The sequence below is a fragment of the Notothenia coriiceps genome, unplaced genomic scaffold (assembly GCF_000735185.1).
Source record: "Notothenia coriiceps isolate Sejong01 unplaced genomic scaffold, NC01 NC01_scaffold00021533, whole genome shotgun sequence".
Lineage (NCBI taxonomy): Eukaryota > Metazoa > Chordata > Actinopteri > Perciformes > Nototheniidae > Notothenia > Notothenia coriiceps.
This window is the reverse complement of record NW_011354234.1, coordinates 25880-48673: the sequence shown is the minus strand read 5'-3', so window position 1 is coordinate 48673 and position 22794 is coordinate 25880. Positions and strand designations below refer to the sequence as shown.

At 40.4% G+C, this 22794-nt stretch overlaps 2 protein-coding genes across 2 annotated transcripts in view; both read left to right on the top strand.

The window, feature by feature from the left end:
• The first annotated feature begins 338 nt into the window (after positions 1-338).
• Positions 339-17124, top strand: cpn1 (carboxypeptidase N, polypeptide 1). Its single transcript, XM_010780267.1, has 7 exons — positions 339-847; positions 3306-3502; positions 5050-5205; positions 8605-8781; positions 8916-9027; positions 11398-11553; positions 17120-17124. The coding sequence occupies exons 1-7, from the start codon at positions 613-615 to the stop codon at positions 17122-17124; spliced, it is 1038 nt and encodes a 345-aa protein (XP_010778569.1). The 5' UTR covers positions 339-612.
• Positions 17125-19192: 2068 nt separating this feature from the next.
• LOC104953334 (integrin beta-3-like) overlaps positions 19193-22794 on the top strand; it is a 4327-nt gene continuing 725 nt past the window's right edge. The window contains exons 1-5 of the mRNA XM_010780265.1: positions 19193-19356; positions 20148-20233; positions 20873-21077; positions 21203-21455; positions 22452-22614. Coding sequence (XP_010778567.1) covers positions 19284-19356; positions 20148-20233; positions 20873-21077; positions 21203-21455; positions 22452-22614 — 780 coding nt within the window. The 5' untranslated portion in view covers positions 19193-19283. The remainder of the gene's footprint in view (positions 19357-20147; positions 20234-20872; positions 21078-21202; positions 21456-22451; positions 22615-22794) is intronic.

Below are 22794 nucleotides of genomic sequence, written 5' to 3'. Positions count from 1 at the left end.
CACACGTGCGCACACACACACACACGCACACACGCACACACACAGGGGTTGTGTGTTGACTTAAGAGTTAATGAATGGATGATTGAGGGCTGCAGGGGTTGGGGAGAGCAGTGCCGGGAAAAAACCCCTCTTTCCCAGGAAGGGAGTATATAACAAGAGTTGGAGACAAAGAGAGAGAGAGAGAGAGAAAATGAGTGTCTCAGAGACAGAATGAAATTCAGATTGTGTGTGCACAGAGCCGAGGGGGCTGTGGGGCGAACTACTTGAAGCAGAAGTATTCTAAGCGCCAATAAAGCAAGTAGCATGTACTTGACAAGGACTCAAAGGGGAAAGAGAGAGGGAGAGAAGCAGCTGTTGGAGGAGGAGAGTGAGACAAAGAAGGAGCGGGGGGCCGTCCTTACTTGCTCTTCAGTGTGAGGACTGTGTGTGGGAGGAGGCACAGGGAGAGCAGGAGAAAGAAGGGGACAAGAAAGGGAAAGAGCAAGCAGGGAGTAAGCAGTTTGGTGTGTAGGGAGGTAAATATAGATCTGAAAGTGCTTTGCACAGCTGCAGGAAGTCTCTTGTTCTGCCTCCTGCCCTTCACTCCTGTGCTGCACAACTTGGTGAGGGACCATGCAGCAGGGGTGGACTTTTCCCTGGGTCTCTGCCCTCCTTTTGGGGGTGATGGGGCTCCTGGTGAGTGGCTCTGAGTTCCAGCATCACCGCTATGAGGACTTGGTGAGAGCCCTGTTTGCAGTGCAGAGCGAATGCCCCTACATCACCCGCATTTACAGCATCGGGCGCAGCGTAGAGGGGCGCCACCTCTACGTGCTGGAGTTCAGTGATAACCCAGGCATCCATGAAGCAAGTGAGTAACTCCTCGTTCACTGTTTGACAGCCCAGTGAGGATGACCTTGTCACAATAAATTTAAATGCAGAATTTCCTTACATAAATATGTGTGTCAAGACTAAAACACTTGCAGCCTATTATTACTAACAGACATACAGTACTTTTAAAGCTTCTAAAGTATTCAATCTTAATAAAATGTGAAAAATAGTTTCCACGAGTTAAGTTTTCTATATGACAGTAAGGTCAAACTGATGTCAAAAGACACTAAACAATGTGAAGCTGATAAACAAACACAAAGCTGTTTTATAGCTACAGGGTACATGGATTTATGATGCTTTCGGATTTTAAATGCTCAGGCTGTATTGGCTGCCGATTTGTTTTGCAGCTCTTGCTCTGAGTGAGTGAGCAAATAGCTGGCATGATTCAGAGCAGTCTGTGTCCCCCCCCAATAGATGAAACCCCATTTGGCTCCCTGAAGCTGAATATAATGTGAACTAATACTAAAGAAGAAAAAGATGGGTTTTCCCAATTTGGCTTCTTTGATAAACATCGATGGTTGTAATCAGTGGAGAACTAAAATTGAAAGATACAAGCAAAAAGTGAAAGAACCGAGTGAACATCTGTGATTCATTTCAGTTCTTGCCATCCAACCACTGACAAAGTGTTTCTTTTCTTTCAAAGCTAGGCAGATGACACAGAAGTTGACTTTGAGTCAACAAGGCTCTCAACCCGCTCTTGCAAAACTTTGCTTATCCCCCCCCCCTCACCACTGAATCAGCTCTCCAGGTGTTTATTTGGCATATGAGCTGAATCATTACCAGGCCAAAGGGTCACACTCTAGTGATTTTTAAGATTTTTCCATTCTTACATTTGTAATGTTCTTTGAAAAAGAGAAACAACCCGACAACTGCAGGGAATGCTTTTTTGGCTGCAACTGAGCTTGCATTTTTTTTTTGGTGCATTTGCACACGTAGGGGCTTCTTTCAGTAGAATAGAAGGATGTGCGCCTGTTCTGTTGCAAGATGACTAAGAGTGAAAAACAGGAACCGTGCACTTCGTGGAGGGGAGTGACCTGAGGGTCTTGTCTGGGTCAACCCCCTTGCACCATTTAGGAAGTCTTTCACATTTTGCTCAGTGTGTGTGTTTCAAAGCACGCTAGAGCCAACCCTGTTTTCTGAACCTGAGGCCAGTTGGCCGCACGTTAAAGAAAAGGAGGTGAATTGCAGCGCTCAAGCTGCCATTTGGGTGCCTGAAGCAATTAGTGAAGGGTGTTCATACAGTTGGAAGTAACTGCCCCACAAACACCCCACCCCCAAAAAACCTACTTCTTCTCATGAACAACTGAAGTGCGAACAAATGCAATAATGCAGTGTTAAGTAGCGGGCTTTTTGAGTAGACTCATATGGGGATAATACAGCATTATTTTAGCCTTAAGCTAAGTGCTCAGCAGTTGCTCTGTCTACTGTCTGTGTCCGGGGGTCCTTCTATCAACGCTGCAGCCGTGATTAATGAAGGGACCCCTGAGAGGAGCGAACCCTATACAGAGAGGGGGGGCTGTTTGGATAGGTGGCTCACCCAATCAGTGGCAGATAGGAATGCCAGATCTTATCCAAATAATCCAATCTGTAATCAGACTCACACCCAAGAGCTCACCTTTGTCAGAAGTACCCTATAAGAAATGGTGCTAAAGTAAAGACATGAAGGTTAGTAATTAATTGAATACGAACAAAATAGAACAATCTCTCAAATTACGTTATAAAACGTATTTTTGCCTTATTTGGTGTGATATGATCAGAAAGTCATAGCTTATGTTGGTTAAAGAACAAAGTTATATCAAATACATTTATTGAAAAACACTCCATTTGTCAAAAAAGTTGTGTAGATAAGTTTGAAGTAAGGCAGTGTTGTTTCGGGCTGAAGAGCACAATTTGAAAATGGAATACATATCTTGTGGTGTGAAGTGAAAAAGGAAGGTCCCAGAAGGCCTCTAAAGCCCTCTCCTGATCTCTGTTGCATTATGCGGTATTTGCATAACACACAAGAATCTCTGAGAAAACTTTTGGTGGTCGAGTTGCAGTGTCGGTAACGTTGGCGCCAGATTTTTACAAGAAAAAACAGTTGCGTAATATAATAAAGAGGGATATTCAATCTGCTGTTAATGCAATTTATGGCTAGAGGGGCTGCTGTGACTAACGACCAAAGCATACATCAGGTTATGTTGTGATGATTTCAAAATGTAATTCCTGTAACGTAAAAAAAGTCAAAAATGTAGAAAGTTTCTATCATAATGTCTCATATAAATACTATTTTTCCTAGTGCAAATCATGAAGAAACAGCCCAAGTCTACTGTATTTTCATGCTCATATGTGTGTACGTACTGTACGTATACCTATGCATGCTCAGGCAGTCATCGTGAATGTCATGCTTGACAGCTCTGTGTGGCTTTTTGACCTCCATCTTTCCACTTCCTCCCCAGTGGAGCCGGAGTTCAAGTACGTGGGCAACATGCACGGCAACGAAGTGCTCGGCCGTGAACTGCTCATTAAGCTCTCCCAGTTTCTGTGCGAGGAGTATCGGGCCGGAAACCAGCGGATCATGAGGCTGATTCATGACACGCGCATCCACATCCTGCCCTCAATGAACCCCGATGGCTATGAGGTGGCTGCCAAACAGGTAATGTACACACTCACTTACATGTGAGCTCCAGGCATCCGCATGATGAAGAAAACAAGGAAAAAAAACCCGACTGGGACACATTTGGCTGTTTTTCTCCAACAATCATTTGCCACTTATCGAGAAAAGTTTCTACGTTTTTTCCAATTGATTGTGTTCTTGCCAGTGGAAACATTAGAAATATTGAAGGTCTCTCAGGAGAATGTAACACCTGCAAGTTAAATCACAGCACAACAACATATCTGACTCCAGCAGATAACACAAGGTATGTGGGTGTGTGTATATCAACCAAAGACAAGCAACCAGGAGCCAAAAACATGTTTGTTTGTAAATATTCCAATGTTTTGCAAATGTCTGTAATAATCCCATCCATCGGCTCCCTGAGAGAGCCCATAGCTTTCTACATAATTATATGTACCGTGACACAACGGACACACATGCATTCCCCCTTCAAGACAAACCCACACACACCGTCTCACTATCTCTGAGACTAATTACACGTCCCTCTCTTTGCCGCTCAGACAACGAAGTAACAAAGCACTATGATTTGTTGCATCAACAGATGTTTGGACACAGCAGCATCTGGACAGCAATAAAGGGTTGTTTTATTTCCCAACTGATTTAGTTTATTGCCCATGGCATCAAATAAATGCGATAATCCAAGCAGTAACATATACTGTATATATATATAAGTCTGTTCTTTTATTTGTTTTACAACTGTTCACAAAGTCTGCATGGAAATACTGTGAAAATCCAACAAAAGCCGCCCTATTTTGGAACAAATCAATTGCTCCAGATGTCAAAAATAAAACTAGAGTATCTCTCTTCACAATAGGTAAAGATAACGTGATGAAATGTGCTATTTGAGGTCAACTCTAAGTCCTGAGTATACTAAGACAAGAGTGTAGATCTAATTTCAAGTGCAATCATTTGCTTATCAAAAAAAGTATAGTTTTAGGCTGATTAGAATGTCGTTCGTTTAAAACAAAGAAGTAAACAAGTCGACATTTTGTCCTGGCTATGCACTAGGGGAAACATGAATATCTGTACAAAAAGTCACTGCAATCCATCCAATAGATATTGAGACATTTCACTCAAAAGCCCATACGCAAACTTCATGAGTTCTGAGTATAATCACGATCCTTCAGTTTAGTGTCTGCCTGTCAAGGGTCTTTAAATCATACTCACAAGTCTTGGAATTGTCGTTAGTTTGCGTAACCTTAACCTCCCTCAAAGTCTTTTGGGAAGGATTTGAGTTGTGATTTCTTAGAAACAAGAACATTGTGTATTTAATGCTATTTATAAAAAGGAACCTTGGAGAATAATCTACTGTTGTTGCACAGCAGATTTCCTGTGCTCTTTGTGGAATACATACGCGATCAAGTTTTCCTTCACTGCTTCCAAGCAATAATGATTAATAGCTTAAAAAATAACATTTAAAAAAAAAGCAAAAAGCAAACTCAATCGCTCTCCTGAGAAAAAGCAGCAAGGTAATCCAACTCAAGTTGCTGTTTGAGAAACATAATATTTTGTCTTTGGGTCAACAGGGTCCAGAGTCCAACGGCTACCTGGTGGGTCGAGGGAACGCCAGACAATTCGATCTGAACCGGAACTTTCCAGACCTGAACGCACTCGTGTACTACTACGAGAAGACCAACGGACGGAACCACCACCTGCCCCTGCCGGACAACTGGGAGCAACAGGTCAGTGCTACCGGATAAACGCACAGGAAACAACCATTCATCTACAAGTGTCTGACCTAATGTGTGCAAATACATGTAGGATGTGTGTGGGAGGGAAAGGAAGATGGATGGGTGCTTTTCTCATGCTTGTGTTAGTGTGTGTTCCATGTTTAAATATGGAGTTGAGAAATAAGCAAATGTAACATAGCTGAGTTCTCTTGGCTTTAACTTTGTTGACATAAAGGGATTCATGAGATTTGTGCCGGATCAGACTGCACTGCCAGTTGAGCTTTCACTAAATAAAAAAGAAACGGTACATAAACCCAGCACACAGAGAATAGCTTAGGCTGTCTGTTTCATGTGTATGTTTGTGTGCGCTTGTATAGTCTGACCCGGTGGGCGTGTTTGTCTTACTGTAAGACCTATATCCCCTCATGTAAACTGTCTTTCCTCCTCTGGGTCAGAAAGAGGCCGCTCTCCTTTGTCTTTGCAATATGAAACAGGGGGGTAAAATGGCAGCTTTACTCGTTTATGTTCAGATGGTAAAGTGGAACAAAAGCATGACAGAAAATATAATATAAATCCAATCTTTCAAATTTATTTTTGTGGATTTTTTCAAAGCATAGGAACTGAATTCCAAGCTCAGAACAAGCTTTGACACTTTAAAAGGATAGAATAGAGTTGACTATAAAGCTCTTCCAATCATAGAATAACCTGACAAGATGGATATACTTTACAGGAAGTTCCTCAGCTTCAGCTAAATGTGTTTGATTTCAACACCACCATGACAATATGAACTGAACTACAGTGAGGTCTCAAAGTCGAACTGTTATCTGCTACCTTAAAATACTGCATGACTATACAAAAGCATGCAATTTCACCAAAATGATCATCTCATTCCTATAAGCATTGAATAATAAACACTTTTACCGCTATGACTATTCAAACTAATTAATGAAGCCCTTAAAATTTGTCACTTGGCAGAAACTCTGTTAGTTCTCTGAACAGTCAGGTACTGTACAGGAAATAACAAGTCTTATCCATTAATACTGAACGATTGTAAAAAGCAGACACTTGCACAACACTTTGAAAGTACCGGGAGGATAAACTGTGTTTATTTATATAAATAAATATGTGGATCCAATTACTTTATGACTCAGGATTGCAGGAAAGGCTGGCAAAGTTAATTAATATGTTCTTCACTATGTTGTGCACATACTATTTCAAATCACTGCTTTGTTGAATGTAGAAAGAAACTATTGCTAAAAGTCATTTTAAGAGTTAAGGTCAGGTCCTTGGGGTTGTCTTCTCTGCAGACATCTTATCTTGAACAGACAAACACAGGGCTTCTGGTTTAAGGTTCATTTCCTTGACATTTTCTACTTTAAGATGGCCTTCTCTTAGCCCCTTCCCACTGGGTGATGGGAGATAATATAATGTCTCTGCAAATCGAAAACAACCTCTCCATTTGAATAAAGTTAAAAATGTATATTTAACAATTTCTCCGTTCAATATATACATTTATAATTAAATGTTATATAATTTTACCTGGAGGGATTTTTAACTTCCACATATATTACAATATTAACAACTGAGGAGTTTTAGTTGGGTTTATATCAAATCAATATGGTGCTTTCCTTTTCCTTTTTTCCTAAGTAAACTAGTTCCAGGGCAGCAAATGTGTTTAGAAAACTAAATCGTTGGTCCTCCCAGTCGCGAGCTGGCTGTCCACCCACATGACTGCCTCCTGAAAGGCCAACACAAAAGAGTAACTGTGCCACTGTTACAGATACTTCATTCATGCTGCTCAGGATTACATCCTCGCAGGCTGCATGAAGCCACAGGCCCAGCGCCCGCCTGCAGGCTGCGCTATGATACATTTTAATTAGCCTGCTGATGATATATCCAGAGGAATGTGATGAATAACAAATAGGAAGTTTTCTCTCCCACTGTTTCACAAAATAATTAAAATGTAGACAGGGCAAAGGTAAAAAAACGAATCTAAAATGATCTGCTATAGCTTATTTATAAAAAAAAAGAATCCTTCATACAATGTGTGCATTCTAACAATGTATGGTAATGACCCAGAGTCTTGCATGTATTGTATTGTAGATGGCATTGTATTCCCTCTGTTTAGTATTTGAGTTTGTTATGATTATCAGTGTCCTTCATATGTAACCCAACACCATGGCGACAGCTCTGACTTTAAGCACGCCGAGTGTATATAAAGATCGACAGACAATAAACACCTGCCAGTTCCACTTCAAGGCCAGTTAGTCTCCGCCTGATAGTTCTGCAGCTGAACCAAACTGTGTTTATTATGCCACATACCTTATTCAAGGAGAAGCATTTCTCCTTGTCTCCATGCATGACATGGCTGGGAGTGTGTGAGGATAGTTAGCACTGACAGAGAAAATAAATGGCAGCATAAAATGGAATTTAAAGCTTCAAGATGTCTGTTGCATTGCATGAGAGCTACCATAGATTGTTGTTTTAGAATAGTTTGCATATTGAAGATTTGCAATAGAAGTAAATGTCCTGTTTCCATCCATGCAGCTTTAATCTTGCTTCATCTTGAAAACTCATCTCTTTCTCTGAATTCCAGACTGAAAAACAGAAAAAGGTTTGGCCTGCTTGACAAGTGCATATACATCCATCAATTTTCAGTCTACATAAAAAGAAGATACATTATTTTGAGTTTGAGGGGGGAAGGGGACTAAAGTAAAGCTGGAAAATCACTTAATAGGGATTAGAAAGTCTGACGATACCTCGGAAATTAACCACAACTTCTGAGACCTGGTTGCTTGAAAATGAAAAGGGGAATTGAGAACATATTTGCATATGGCAAGCAGAGAAAACCAAAAGGGCACTTGGAGAGAGCAAACCAAGGTCGTTTCCAGAAGAGAAATATATTTGTGTATCCTCTCGTGATTCTTCAAAATGTAATGTGTTCTTTATTAGCCTTTGCTACACTTTTCCACCAAGTTTCATCCGTAGTTTTTATGTAATCCTTCTGACAAACGCGCAAACAAACCAAACTGAAAACATTACCTCCTTGGCTAAGGTAACGAGGGATTGTCCTTAAGCAGCCGAGCAGAGAGGCCAGTGTTTCTGAGTGAAAAGAAAACCAGATGTCTTGGGTCCACTCATTGTTGTTTATGAAAAGTCTGGGATGAAGAGAATGTGTATGACAATATCATTAACACGACAACATACAAAAAGTCGGTTAGGCAATAAGAAGACATTGGTCAGATGATTTTGCGAAAGTTAGGGACTCCATATGGACCTTAATTCTAAACTCTCCCCATAGTAAACAGTGACATGCAATAAGATGTTATCTCTAAAATGTCTTTGTGTGTATATCATTGTGTACAACTGTCCATTTGTCATCAGCCCTGAAAGTACTCTCATCCTCCACAGGTTGAACCAGAGACATTGGCGGTCATAAAATGGATGCAAAACTACAACTTTATCCTGTCAGCCAACCTCCATGGAGGAGCCGTGGTAGCCAATTACCCCTTCGATAAGTCGAGAGACCCTCGCATTCGAGGGAGGACCACGTACGCGGCCACTGCGGACGACAAACTCTTCAGGAAGGTGTGCAGCAGATTGAAAAGGATTTCCAGATGTTACACGCATCTGATCTCATCCCTGTCTGTTTGTGTTTATGTTTGTGTGATTGTGAAAACATGTGAATAACTGGGCGTATGTGCATTTGTGTGTGATGACAGTTGGCGAGGACCTACTCGTACGCCCACAGCTGGATGCACAAGGGCTGGAACTGTGGGGACTTCTTCGATGAGGGGATCACCAACGGCGCCAGCTGGTACTCTCTGTCCAAAGGTAAGAAACAAACTTGGGATTTTTAAGGTCACCTATTGTGCAAAATCCACTTTTTCATGCCTTTTATACATAAAGATGTGTCCCCTCTGTGTAAAGGGATTCTGAAAGTTTCAGGAAAAAATATTCTCTTTCTGTCTGAAAATGAGCTGATCACATTTTGGCCACTTTATGATGTCATAACGATTTTTTGGGTTGTGTAACCATTAGCCAATAACCAACCAAGGTAACAACCCCCCCCCCCTCCTATATTGATGAAAAACAGTATAATACTTGGACTTTAAGAAATAAATATCCACTGGAACAATATACCCTGTCTGGTTTGTATCAAACATTGCACAGCCACTGGTGAAGGCAGGTTAAGATTACCCTTATTATTTGTGCAAATTCCAATGTGTTGGAGAGCGTCCATTATCATTCCCTTTCCAAAGAAAGACAAGGCCACCTGCATGAATGATGTCAGGTGCTGGCATAGATTTCAGAATGATTGACATGCCTTGAGTGGCTTGCAAAGCAATCTTTGGCGGTGCCGTCATGAACTCTCTGACTTTTTCCAGGCCTCTGTGCTCTCTTCTTGCTTTTAACCTCTTCACCTTCTGCACACCAACAGCTGCCCCTCCACTGACCACCTCGGATTTAGCTGCTAATGTTTGTAAATGACACATGCCAACAACAACTTAGGGACTGTACACAAATGATAAGCATGTGAAGGGAGGGTAGTCTTTTGAAAGAGGGGTAGTCTAATTGTTTTTGGAAGCACATGGCCCTTTTAATTTATTCCATCCCAGATATATGTTTTATTTCAGCCACAGAGCTGCCACTTGTGTACAGTTAATTTTGTCACTGACAGTGGTAAAAACGTTTTAAGTTGGTCAAAAAACAGAAGAAAAACAAATAGTAACTGGGATGTTTAATCACAATGTTCTATATTTGCCATAATTGTTCATAATTAGAAATGTGGTAGGTCCATTGTCCCTATGACTTATTGATGAACATATTTAAAATGCAACTTGATAGAAGTTATTGCAGTGATATGTGTATGCATTAAGAAGATTCCAACAAGTTAAACACATTTAAAAGTTGCATTATGTTTTAAATATTGCACATGTTGTCAAGGGAATGATAATTGTATAATGTTAGGGAGGGCCTTGCTTTTTTTAACCATAAAGTCAACTGCTCTTCCATTTTCATTTTCATTTGAATGCACACTGCAGTTTGAGGAAATCTTGACTTGAATCCACAAGTTAAGTAACTGCTGCAGTCTGTCTTGATCAAATGTCAAATATATCACTGGAAACATCTCAACATCATCCTTTGAACATGTTTATAGCCAATAGACTATAGGCTGATGGAGAAGGTAAGTGCACCCATCGGTCATCCAACTGGTGCCAAATAAACAGATGCCTTTTTACGCATACAGAAATTGCTTTTTTATTAACTTAATTTAGAATTTCACTATGCCAATACGTACTAGTGTAGATTTTAATAAACACTTGATGTGTTAACTGTATTATTAGTCTTGTGTCTTCCAGTTTGTCCTGTCAGCAGATCTACTGACCTCCTTTAGGGTTTGGTTTAATACAATATTCTTTACTAGCATTGGCCACCTACTAGAGTTATAAGCGCTCAGGCACTGGCAGCACATTAAAGTCTTCATCCTCCCCCATTTTCTTTATGAGAATTTATTTTGCAATAGAATACTTGGAAGCTACAGTACACCAAGTACATCAAACTGTCTGGGCATGTATTACATTTCAGTTCAGTTTATCTGTAACTGCAACAATCACTAGGCAGACGTCTTTGATCTGTAAATCCTGGTCTGGACTGGTCGGGATTATTCCTTGGAATGTGAATCTGTTGAACTCTTCGGTTAAGTCATGCAAGCTTTCAAATTGGATGAAAACGCCCACAGTCATATTTAACACAAGTATGGTATGTTTATTTTACCAATTCCTTGAGCTCCAAGTCTTATGTCATGGGCTATGAGGTTAGATTTGAACTTTACCTGTTATAATCTTGGCTTCATAAGATTTATAGCCTCTATGAAAAGTTATGATCCATCGCAAGGTTGTAAAGCCAAATCCATTCTCCTTTTGTTTAAAATGCATTCATTTAAAGTGTTTAGGATTTATCCAAGTATAACATTGTAGTGGTCTTGGAAAATGCATTTGACCACATGATAAATGCTGTAAAAGCTTTCAGTGTCTCAATGACTGAAAGTATGTAACAGTCGTTTTTTAGAAGGACTTAAATGATAAATCACTCCTCACAAATCTGAACAACTCCTTAAAGAAACAGACTAAGAGTCCATGTAAAACACTCGATAAGCCATATATTCTCTAAGTAAATAGTCTGTTTCTGTGTGTTTTTCAGGCATGCAGGACTTCAACTACCTGTACAGCAACTGTTTTGAGATCACACTGGAGCTGAGCTGTGATAAGTTCCCGTCAGCCGCCGCACTGCCCAGAGAATGGATGGGCAACCGTGAAGCACTGGTTTCATACCTTGAACAGGTTAGCAAACACACACACACACACACACACACACACACACACACACACACACACACACACACACACACANTTTTTTATGTCCCTACTAGAATCCGAGCTCAAATTACTCAAACCAACAAATTACCCTTATAACCCAGCCTCATGGTGCACATGATTCTTTGCTTGGACATTTTGTTGGTTTGAGTAATTTGAGCTCGGATTCTAGTAGGGACATAAAAAACACGTATTTTAGGAAGATATGAACTTCATCTTGGTGAAGTGATGCTGAATTAACTATTTAGTAGATAATCATGTGACACTTTATCTTTGCACTACGGTCTGTCTGCTGAGCCTATCTATTATATATATATATATAGCCTATATCATGTACAGCGGATGGGCTTTATACCCTCTCCCCCGTGTAGTTCTTCTTCTCTCGTTTTTTTTGTACTCGCCGTGAAGTGGTTTTGCGGCCTGCCAGTAAACCCAGAGAAGAAGAAGACGAAGTGACGTCAGCGTAATCTTGCCTCAGGGAAAGTACTGCGGTGTGAATGCGATTGGCACTAGCCCCCTGGCGGATTCAGTGCCGTGGTACTTTAGTGCCGGCACTAAAGTACGGCAAGTCCTGCGGTGTGAAAGCGGCTAATGCAGTGGAGAATCTCCACAGGAGCAATTTGGAGTGAAGTGTCTTGCCCAGGGACACAACGACATGCTGACTGCATTGTGGTTTGAACCTGTGACCCCCTGATCCCAACACCAAGGCTATCCACTGCGCCACACGCCTCCCACAGGTTCATATTTGTATTTTATGACATGTCTCCATGCTTTAATGTTCAAAAAGGTCTTTATTTCTCTGATACTGCCCGTGCTACAGCACCTCTTTTCACCCTCTGTCTGAAACCAGAGCCCAGTCTGCTCTGATTGGTTAGCTGGCCGGCTCTGTTTTGATTGGTCAACCACTTAGAGAGGTCCCACCCCTTAGTTTATCACTTACAATGTGTTGGAGTGCTAGCCAATAGAAGCGCAAGGGTGACATACTGTTGTCACTATGTTACTGAAGTAAACAAAGGGCCACAATGGAGGCGTTGAAGGCAGGGAAGGAGTTTGTGGGAGAGAAACTCCCTCTGAAGGAACTTTGGGATTTTAGTGTGATCTTCTAGCGATAACAAATATTTCAATATTGGTTTGTAAATATGTGAGCAGATGACTGTGTCTTTTAATTCTTCAAACCATGTAAGAAAAGAAAGAGTAGCAACCCTGAAGCTGCTTAGGACTCTAAAAGAAACCTTTGCCATGCCAACCAGAAACTCACTATCCTACAAATGATTCACCAATTAGCAATATACTAGTGCTGAAGAAAGATTGGTCTTTATAAAGTGCAGGGGAAAGTTACATTTTTGGACTGTTTTCAAGATCGACATATTTTCTAAACACATGCAAATAAGTGAATTATGATGGCTGTGTCATTAAAATTCCCTCAAAAATGTATTTGTAAATGGATATAATCAGAATCCTCATGAGAAAATATTGTCTCAAGGCCTGACAGTGGTCACTGTGGCTCCAGTGTGTTTCTGAGGAGTTGACAGGAACAAGAGTTACAGTTCAGATGATTCAGTGGGTTACGAGCACCAAGTGATTAAGATCATTTAATCGGTTACGGGAAAACTGCCAAATCAGTTGCATGCAGACTAAAGAACACACGCACAAACTGCAATACAAATATTCCATGTAAATACAATTAACTTTCAACTGACGGAAGTAAAAAGATATTCTCACTTCTGGGTTTGTCATTTAATTACTTCATTTCCAGTTTGTATTATGCATCAGTCTCTCTATAACAATGCATAAAAAGCCAGTGTTAGTAAGATGAAGCCGGAGGGAGAAGGGGGAGGATGTTTGGGTTTGATCATCGTGCTCGGGCATGCTTAGTGACGTTAAGTCATTGGAAAGAAGCAGTGGTGCAACATGGGAAACCGGAGTGTTTCTTAATGACTCCTCTGGGATCCCATATGGACACAAGCAGGTGACTGTGGAGAACAGCTACCGTGCACTGAACTCTAATACACCTTTTATAGAAAACAAAAGTGTGACTGACAACAAGGGAGCTAACTTTGACATGATCAACATCAATATTGTTTGATAAACTTTTTGTATAAATATATAAAGCTATAATGTTAGCTTTTTTCCTTCATTCCACTCGTCACTGCGCTTTGTTTCTTAATGAATTGAAGGTTGACATAAAAGCTTTCATGCGAAGTTCTTAAAAGAGATGGTTATCTCATGTTTACTTCATTTATTGGATAACACAGTGTCTTCATTACTATTGTATATCCTCAGGCAAATCATTGCCAATTAAACAAATAGATCATGAAATGAGCTGAAGCAAAACAAAGCCTCTATGTTTGTTTGCAGACGAGAAGCTCTTTTTTTTAACAGTAAACATCATTATTAGTTTGGAGCTCAAATGCTGAAGATGCTGCTTTTTCTGCAGGTTTACAGTTCTGCAGAATGGCGAGGAATTACTATTTATAACCTGCAGTAAAGGCTAAAGGTACGAGGAATGTCTCTGTATCGGTAATTACTGCAGAATTTGGCGTCTATGCCAGGTGCAAATCCTTGAAAATGGCCTTCATTACGGGGAAGCTTGCAGACTGTGGCTAAGAAGTGAGGATAATGACAGTGTGGGATTAACCCTGCTTCCAACTCTCTTTGCTCCTCTTTCTCCAAACCCTTCTCTCCCCATCCCTCGTTTCTCAAAAGAGCCCCATCTCTCAGACAATGGAAAAGCTTGCCGAAGGGGTTTTTGATCTTCCTGTGATGCGGCACTGTGTGACAGGTCTCAGACACAGATATTTAGTTTCCCACTCAAAGAAGAGATTAGTGGAAAAACTTCTGACACATGCTGCAGCTGGAATATTTTACTACAACAGCCGTTACTCACCTCCACCTCCAAAAGGGAGCTTGATGCTTCCATTTGTTTGTATGTGAATGTGAGTGGTGCTTATGTTTGCCTTTTAAAAAATGTTTTTCATGCTCTTTTATTTTATTTGCTGATATGCCTCCCCTCTCTTCTCAAAGTCAGGCAAAGGTTTACTAAGAGGTCTGAAACAACCGCTTTTGTATTTAAAAATACGTTTCCAAGGGTATGAAAAGGAGGATTAGCGGTTTTTTGGTGTGAATTTTTTTTGAAAATCTATTTGAGTGCATCTGAAAAGTCTCTCCAATCACAGTGAGAAATTCAAATATTACACTCTAAAAAGTCATTCAGGGGACCTTTTACCACCACTTAATTAAATGCATGGTTGCAAGATACAAATTTGAATTAATTGATTTAGATAAACATTTTAAGTTGCAAACATTAATTTATAAGTTGTGTTGACGTAATAATGTTGGTAATTACATCAACTTAGTGTAATATTGTGTGTAATTTAAATTCGGATTTCTGCGTTAATTGACTTAAAACAAAATTAAAGTTGTAGTAAGTAATGCAATTGGCTTGATAACTTAATTGTTCTACACCTTGAGTTAAGGATTTCAAGTCCACTCCCACTTAACGTGCCTGGACAAGCTCCGACAGTTAAGCCCCAAAGACCCCTTCGGCGGGTCTTTTTTGTTTTTTTTCACAACACTGTGTCTCAGGGCTTCTTAATATTAAAAAAACTATGAATATGGCATACCCTCCTAACGGGAAGAAACTCAGTTAACTAATGATATGAACCATTTTTACCGAAACAAAAACACAAGTCTCACAAGAAGGGTCTAAATGAGCCCTGAGCGAAAACATGCTAACGCAGAGCACAGAACTCTAGCTATACCGTTCGATATACTTATTAGACCTGCACAAACAAGCTTAGATAACACCCTGAGATTCCACAGATTATAGAAATATAAGGATCATCACTGAGCGATTTGAACTTGTGACAGGGGAAGCAAATACAGACAACACACGAGTAGTTTAGGTAGCAAAACACGGAGATATGCTCACCTTAGCTGTTATTCTGATCAAAAGTCGTGTTCAATGGTATTAAAACGAGAAAAAAAGCGGCCGAAGGTTAATCCATAGGTTATAGCAATGTGTCTGTCACTTTGAAAAAAGTATTGATAGTCCATAATTCAATTTTTTATGCAAAAATCGGAGAAGAAAAATTAGCTGCCAATGGTAGCCACCAGAGGCTAGCGCAACTTTCGTTTTTTCTACGCATCCCTATCACTCCTTATTTGGTAACCTGTGTGTGTATGGGGAATTTTCCCTCGANCAGGATTCGCGCATAAATTTTCATCATCCTCAGGGTCCCACGACTCAAACAAGGTCTATAAACCGTCTTATTGACTTACGAGTAGTCGGTGTGCTACCTCTGATTGATTTCTTTCCTTCACTTGGTCGACCGGGACACACGGTTTTATTACGAGAAGGAGTCCACATTCTTTTGTTTTCTCTAACAACAACTGAAGTCCCTCTTGGGTGATGGTTGGGGACGGTATTAGCTGGACTGAAATTGAAGGGGGGGGTGGTGTGGTGTTGTGTGTGTTGGAAGGGAGTAGGTCAGTGAAAAGATGGTAGAGGCGACGATGCGTGACTTTGAATGAAATTTGTATTAAAAGAGTAAACGTGATTATTATGATGTAATTAAAGTTAATTACAAGACACCTAACCAATATTTTTTTATGGTATATAATATTGATCATGAATAACCCTCCCACTGATAATTGAATCAAATTATGGAGCCAAATCAATCCGGGAAAAAACATAGCAACAAACATCATATCCAGTGTGACCACCGTCGACGACGCTCTCTTGCGCAATCTCAGCTTCCTATCGGACATACATAATTGTGTAAATCTGTAAAACTCGTTATTTCGACTGACACAACTAGAGTCTACTGTCTAACAAACGTAACTGTTACCTCCGCCCTCAGCCGTACGTCACCCTCTACACTGCTCCCTGACCGCGTCTGACCTCGCCTCGGAAACTCTGGGTTGCGTGTTTACGGTGTTGTTGTACATTAATAACTTCTAATAATATATTTCCACTTGTGTTAATGTAAGACAAGATACCTCTGGCCGCTGCTTTTAATTGAAACTGAGCGGTTGTGTTTCGTTTTTGGTTAATGAACATTTGGGGCTAGTAACCCCAGGGAATCAGTGTCTGGGGACTTTGTCCTGGCTGGTTTTCTCTGCTGCTCGGGACTTATGTGCCATACAAGCGTACACAGCTCATGTTCGGAGAAACCTTAAAGAAAGGCATCAGTAAAACGGAACTTCTGTGTGAACTATTCATATCTTAAACTGCACTGTAACTTTTTATTCATGTACTTTTTATTCTTGTATTTTTCTTTTAATGTTTCTTTTATTATCTTTTCTTTTTTAATGACATTTTTTAAATGCCTTTGTCTGAATGTCTTTCATTTTTGTAAAGCGCCTTGAATTGCCTTGTGTTGAAAGGTGCTTTATAAATAAACTATAATTGCCTTGCCTGCCTTGCCTTGCTTGCTTGCCTTGCCTTGGTCACCTGCTCTACAGCAGCACCGTTGATGGTCAGGAGGAGAGGGGGGTCGGTAGTGGGTTCTCCTGAAGTCAACAACTATCTCCTTTGTTTTCTCCAGGTTGAGGAAGAGGTTGTTATTTTGGCACCACAGGGCCAGATGGTTCACTTCCTTCCTGTAGTTAGTCTCATCGTTGTGGCTGATGAGACCCACCACAGTAGTGTCGTAAGCAAACTTCACAATGTGGTTGGAGCTGAAGTTGGGTTTGCAGTCGTGGGTCAGCAGGGTGAAGAGAAGGGGGCTGAGCACACATCCTTGGGGGGCCCCCGTATGAGGGTGTTTGAAGTGTTGTTGTTGTTGACCCGTACAGCTTGTGGTCTCTCTGTGAGGAAGTCCAGCAACCAGAAATGCAGATAAACATGATTGTTTTGCAAAAACTAAATATCCTAAAAGCTTGTTTGTCATAACAAAAAACATATTCCTTGTCACTCTCCATGAATTGTTGAAAATGTCTCAGGGCAAGTTCAGCTTGGAGTCAAAACATAAGGCATAAAGTCTGGGTCAAATAATTGCTATTGGTTAACCTTGAGTGACTGTGTAACCAAACGCAGACACTAATAACTAGTGATGTTTTCCATTAATCAAACCAGGAGAGACTCACCTACCTCGCTAGCAATTTAAATTATTTAACTAAATGTGTTTTCCCTGCAGTATCCTCCCACCCCAGTCAACTCACAGGCTTCAGTGATCATAATAATCATTAACAAAGGCCAATTGACTGAAAGACTAAAAGAAGTGTTAAGTTGGGGGAAACTTAAATAAGTTTAGGACCAATGAAATCCACACTTGTGCAGATGCATCAATCACAAGATTTCAAAAACTGTAGATTTCACATGAAGAAAATGACATATGGTGGATGTAAACGGTAATAAAGCCAAGGACAATATAGTTATGCAGGATGTTAAATGTACTTATTAAGCCACTATCATATTCACATTAAAACCTGTGTTGTCCAGCCATTGTTAACCATACTAATGTATTTTAAAGAAAAGTTAGCTTGTACTGTGGGAAACATTTAAACACAAATGTTTACCTTACTTGAGGGGTTCATAATTGATGTGTTAATCAGATCACGTGCTTTAGGCCTACTTCCGGGGATGCAATTCAAAACAAAGAGAGGTAGAAAAAAGCGAGAAAGACGGTTGGATATCAGTTGAAGTTTTGACTTACTTTCTAATTGAAAAAAATGGAGCAAATAGTTAATTCTACGACGACCACTGTGGTAAGCTTTCATTGACTATGAAGAAATATTCTTGCCAAATAATTGTAGTTTACTCAATGTGGCTCCACAGCAATTTACAGCTTGTGAAAAATACGCAATTTAGTCAGAATTTGGCTAACAGAGACACTTAGCTCTCCAAAAAGCACCGATTTGTTGTATTACAAACTACAACCAGATGTAGCTCAGTAGGACAACCGATAAATAGTGCTTTAAATAATAGGCTAAACTATTATTTGATCAAAGTTACGTTTTCAACCTATCTTTAAGTCATTATTCGGTCATTTGTGCCATAAATAACAGAAACAAGTCTGCTTTTTCCTTGAACACCCTGCAGCTAAAGTGTTCAGACGGTTCAGACCTACCAAGAAGTGAAACTCGTCCTTACAGCGGATGTCCACTAGTGAGCAGTATACACTAACCTCATATACACTTGATTACAGTTCGCCTATTGCTGATTTGCATGTAATATAAAGCAAACACATCACAACTCAGCGATTCAGCCAATAAAACCTACATTTTCCACTGAGAACTTACACTATAAATTGTTTTTTTTGCGGAAGCTATTTGTCTCTTCTAATTAAAATATAGGCATATTGTAGTGCCGAGAGATATGCACATTTGTATGACATTTGAATATTATTATTAGCTAGACCGTACGCAATATTGAGTAACAGATTCAGAACAGACACCAGGGTGCAAAACAACTTACCAACTGGTTTAACAAGTCACATGTTTGATGCTCAGACCTGCCCTCCTCGGCTCCTCCAGAAGAAAACCTCCTCTAACTCAGATTGTGGATGCTGCACTTTTCCCGCCCACTGCAGTTAATAGTATGATAATGAGAGCTGTAGATGAGGAGAATGGGAGGGGGTGGCGTTAAGACATTTGACTCTATTTGGAGTTGTGTCGATTGCAGATGAAGAGAGTTTTTTCTTCTTTTGGTCTGCTTGTACTTCCAGCAGAGCCCGTTGGCAGGCTCTTTCCTCTCAGAGCCGCACCAGGATGGGTGCTCTCCCGGCGGGCAGGACACTATGGATGTGTCTTTATATCTGCATTGGAATAACGGGAATATGCGGTAGGTGCTGACATGTAGTTTAAATGTTTTGCCCGTGCAGCCAAAAATATATTCCAGGGAGAAAAAAAACATCAAACCAGATTTCAACTCTACTAAAAAGAATATGCTTTCAGATTAATTGGATTGCACAGATCTGCATGTCCTTCTCCAATTCAAGTGTCAGTGATGTTTATTTGTGAAATGTGCGTGTGTTTTCCTGCCTTTCAATCAGAATCAGAATCAGAAACAGGTTTATTACCAGGTAGGTTGACACGTACGAGGAATTTGACTTGATGTCCTGGTGCATACATAAAAGTAAAACAAAAAACAAAAAAAACACAGAGAACTAGAAAAATGTAAAAAATAATAAAGAGTACAGTAAAATACAACAGTAGTATTTACATAGAAATTGAATGGAATAAAAAGGAATAAAATATGGAATAAAAATCGGCAGTAATAAAAAAGAAAATGCTGATAGTTATGACAGTGAGTGGATACACAAGGACATTAGGTATGTAGAATTAGTATTTTTACTCACTTGTCTAACACTTGAAAAACTTTTCATTTGTGTTTCATTTTGCTAATTGGTTTGATTTCTCTAAACAAACTGTTTTTCTTTAACTTGTTCTCATCAAATATACCTCAAATCTGCTCCTTAGCCAAGTTCCTCATACTATATAATATATGTGTTTTAATTTGAATTGAAATCAGTAACAACAACAACAACAACAACAACAACCCACAAATAAGGTAAACACTAATTGCTGTTGGCTGCTTTTGTTAAAACTAAGCAGCTCAGCGTTTGGTTACAGGTTCTAACGTCTGCACCTCCAGAGGGGCCAGCACATGCAAGCAGTGTCTGGCTGTTCACCCCAGCTGTGCGTGGTGCTTACAGGAGGTGGGTTCCTTTTCCACTTCACTTCATTCAGGCAATGAACATTTTGCAAGCCAACAGTGGTACATATCTCCTTTTTAACCACTTAATTTGGTTGAGAAATTTCAGTTTTTACAACATCAAATGTGTCCAGGTGAATATGAATTCCATTTTGAAAGTGAAATCCAGGCACTTTAGACACAGTGACTGTCCTTATGTGACTGCATGTGGATGTAGTCATGGCTCAAACTAATCTGAAGTGATTTATCATTGCAGAACGTGGAGTCGACACACAAAGCCTTTCACACAAGTGCCCTATTTTCTCAGGATGAATTCACTTGACCATTGCTGAGACTGGTTAAACTGTCAGACAGTGTTCAAATGGGATGGTCTTTTTCATTTGAGGGGGAATTTGCTTAATTGTGTTGCGAAGATGTTGGAGTGCATCTTTATTCCAAGAAATTAGTTTGACAGGAACATCATGTTGAACTTCCTCATCACGGATCCTTCAAATCAATCCAACATGCCCTTATCTCTCAACAAAGCTTTATTCCAGATGGGAATTCTCTAAATAAACATCTGTATGACACATTTTTAACACATAAAATACCTTTGAACAGCTGACTGCTTCTCTGTATAAAATGTATATGCCTCTTCTGTCAGGACTTCGGCCAGGGGTTTGCCAGATCTTCCCGGTGTGACCTGAAGAGTAACCTGGTGGCAGCAGGCTGTGCTACGTCTTCTCTGGAGTCTCCAATCAGCAAAATGCAGGTGATCGAGGACCGGCCTCTCAGCAACAAGGCAGCAGGGGCCACGCAAGATGTCACACAGATTAAACCACAGAGACTACAAATCACCCTCAGACCAGGTAAGGAATGACGTTTCTGACATCCTGAAGTGGAGAGATTGGGGAATATCAAGAACATTTTTATAAAAGATGTACCATGAAGAAAATCTATTTGAAAAATGATGTTTCTGTATCTCCCTTCCAAGATGATGCTAAGCGCTTCACAGTGAAGGTGCGTCAGGTAGAGGACTACCCTGTGGATCTCTACTACCTCATGGATCTCTCTTACTCCATGAACGATGACCTCTTCCGCCTGAGGACTTTGGGAAAAGGCCTGGCCGAGGCCATGAACCGCACCACCAGCAACCTCCGCATGGGCTTTGGGGCTTTTGTGGACAAGCCGCTCTCGCCTTACATGTACATCTCCCCCAAAGAGGCTGTGAAGAACCCCTGCTACAGGTAAAAGACAATTATAATAAATTCTTCGTACCGTATTATGCAACTTTATGGGCGTTATTCAAACTTGATTACTTGTATATAGTAGTTTAATTCTCCTGCATTACTTGCACTTTAGTCTTGTCACATTCTCTTGCACCATTTTATTTCTACTCTGTTTCTTCTTGCACTCATTTTATTGTTTTTTAAATTTGTTTGAGGTTATGTATGTAGTCTGGGACTTAAGATTGTCATTGTCCAACTACACTTATATTTTGAACAGTGGGCCTCATATAGGTACCTAAACAGAATCCAGATCCCTTTGTTATAGAAAGATTATTTTTGTGGTTGCATTTACCATTGTTTTGTATTCTTAATTATTACCCACTGGTGTTGATTTCACTGGTTGTTTATGTCTGCTTGTGGAAAACTAGCTTCATAAGGTAGCTGATGTCATTATAGTGAGGACACCTTTAAACACAGTGTTGCAAAGTCAAAACGCAAGCATGCCCGGAGTCACAGCACTTGTTAAAGGCTTAACAGTGGTGCTAGGTCAGCTACTGGGAATCAGCCGCAGGTAATCTGCCCGGAGACTCAGAACGTCCTGATGCTAAAGGTCTGCCCGGAGAATCAGAGCGTCCTGATGCTAAAGGCTGTTACTCCGGCCCAAGGCTCCTCTGAGGGGGAATTGGTGGTTTAGGGTCTCTAGGGGGTCACTTGCTTTACACACAGTCTGCTGAGCTCCAGCCACCAGGAATGTTTGTGTAAAAGATAAGAAAAGGGGGGAATTTTAGTCCAATAATAATGTGGAATACAGAGAGAAAAAGGGGTCAACCAGCAGTGTAGGAGAGACTTTTAATTAAATGTTAATTAACCCCCCTTGCTTTAATAAAATTGAACTGCTTTTAATAATTTATGGAGGCCACACATTTTTTACAATGACATATACAGATGTTGAAATGAATGAAGAATCAAACAGCAGCTCTAGTGAACTCTTGATGTTCTCTGCTTCATTGACAGCATTAACACCACCTGCCTGCCACAGTTTGGCTACAAACACGTTCTGTCCCTGACGGAGGAGGTGGGCCGCTTCACGGAGGAAGTGAAGAAGCAGATGGTGTCCAGGAACCGAGATGCCCCCGAGGGAGGCTTCGATGCCATCGTCCAGGCTGCCGTATGCAAGGTGGAGAGACTCACCCACCGTCTCACACACATGACTCTGATTTGATCTTATAGTCGTTGTTTCCTTCTCACACTCATAGAAATGTAAACAGAAGTTGATCTTAAAGGTCCCCTATCATACTGTTTTTCATCAATATATTATAGGTCTCAGATATATACAAAAGATGTCTCTGAAGTGTTT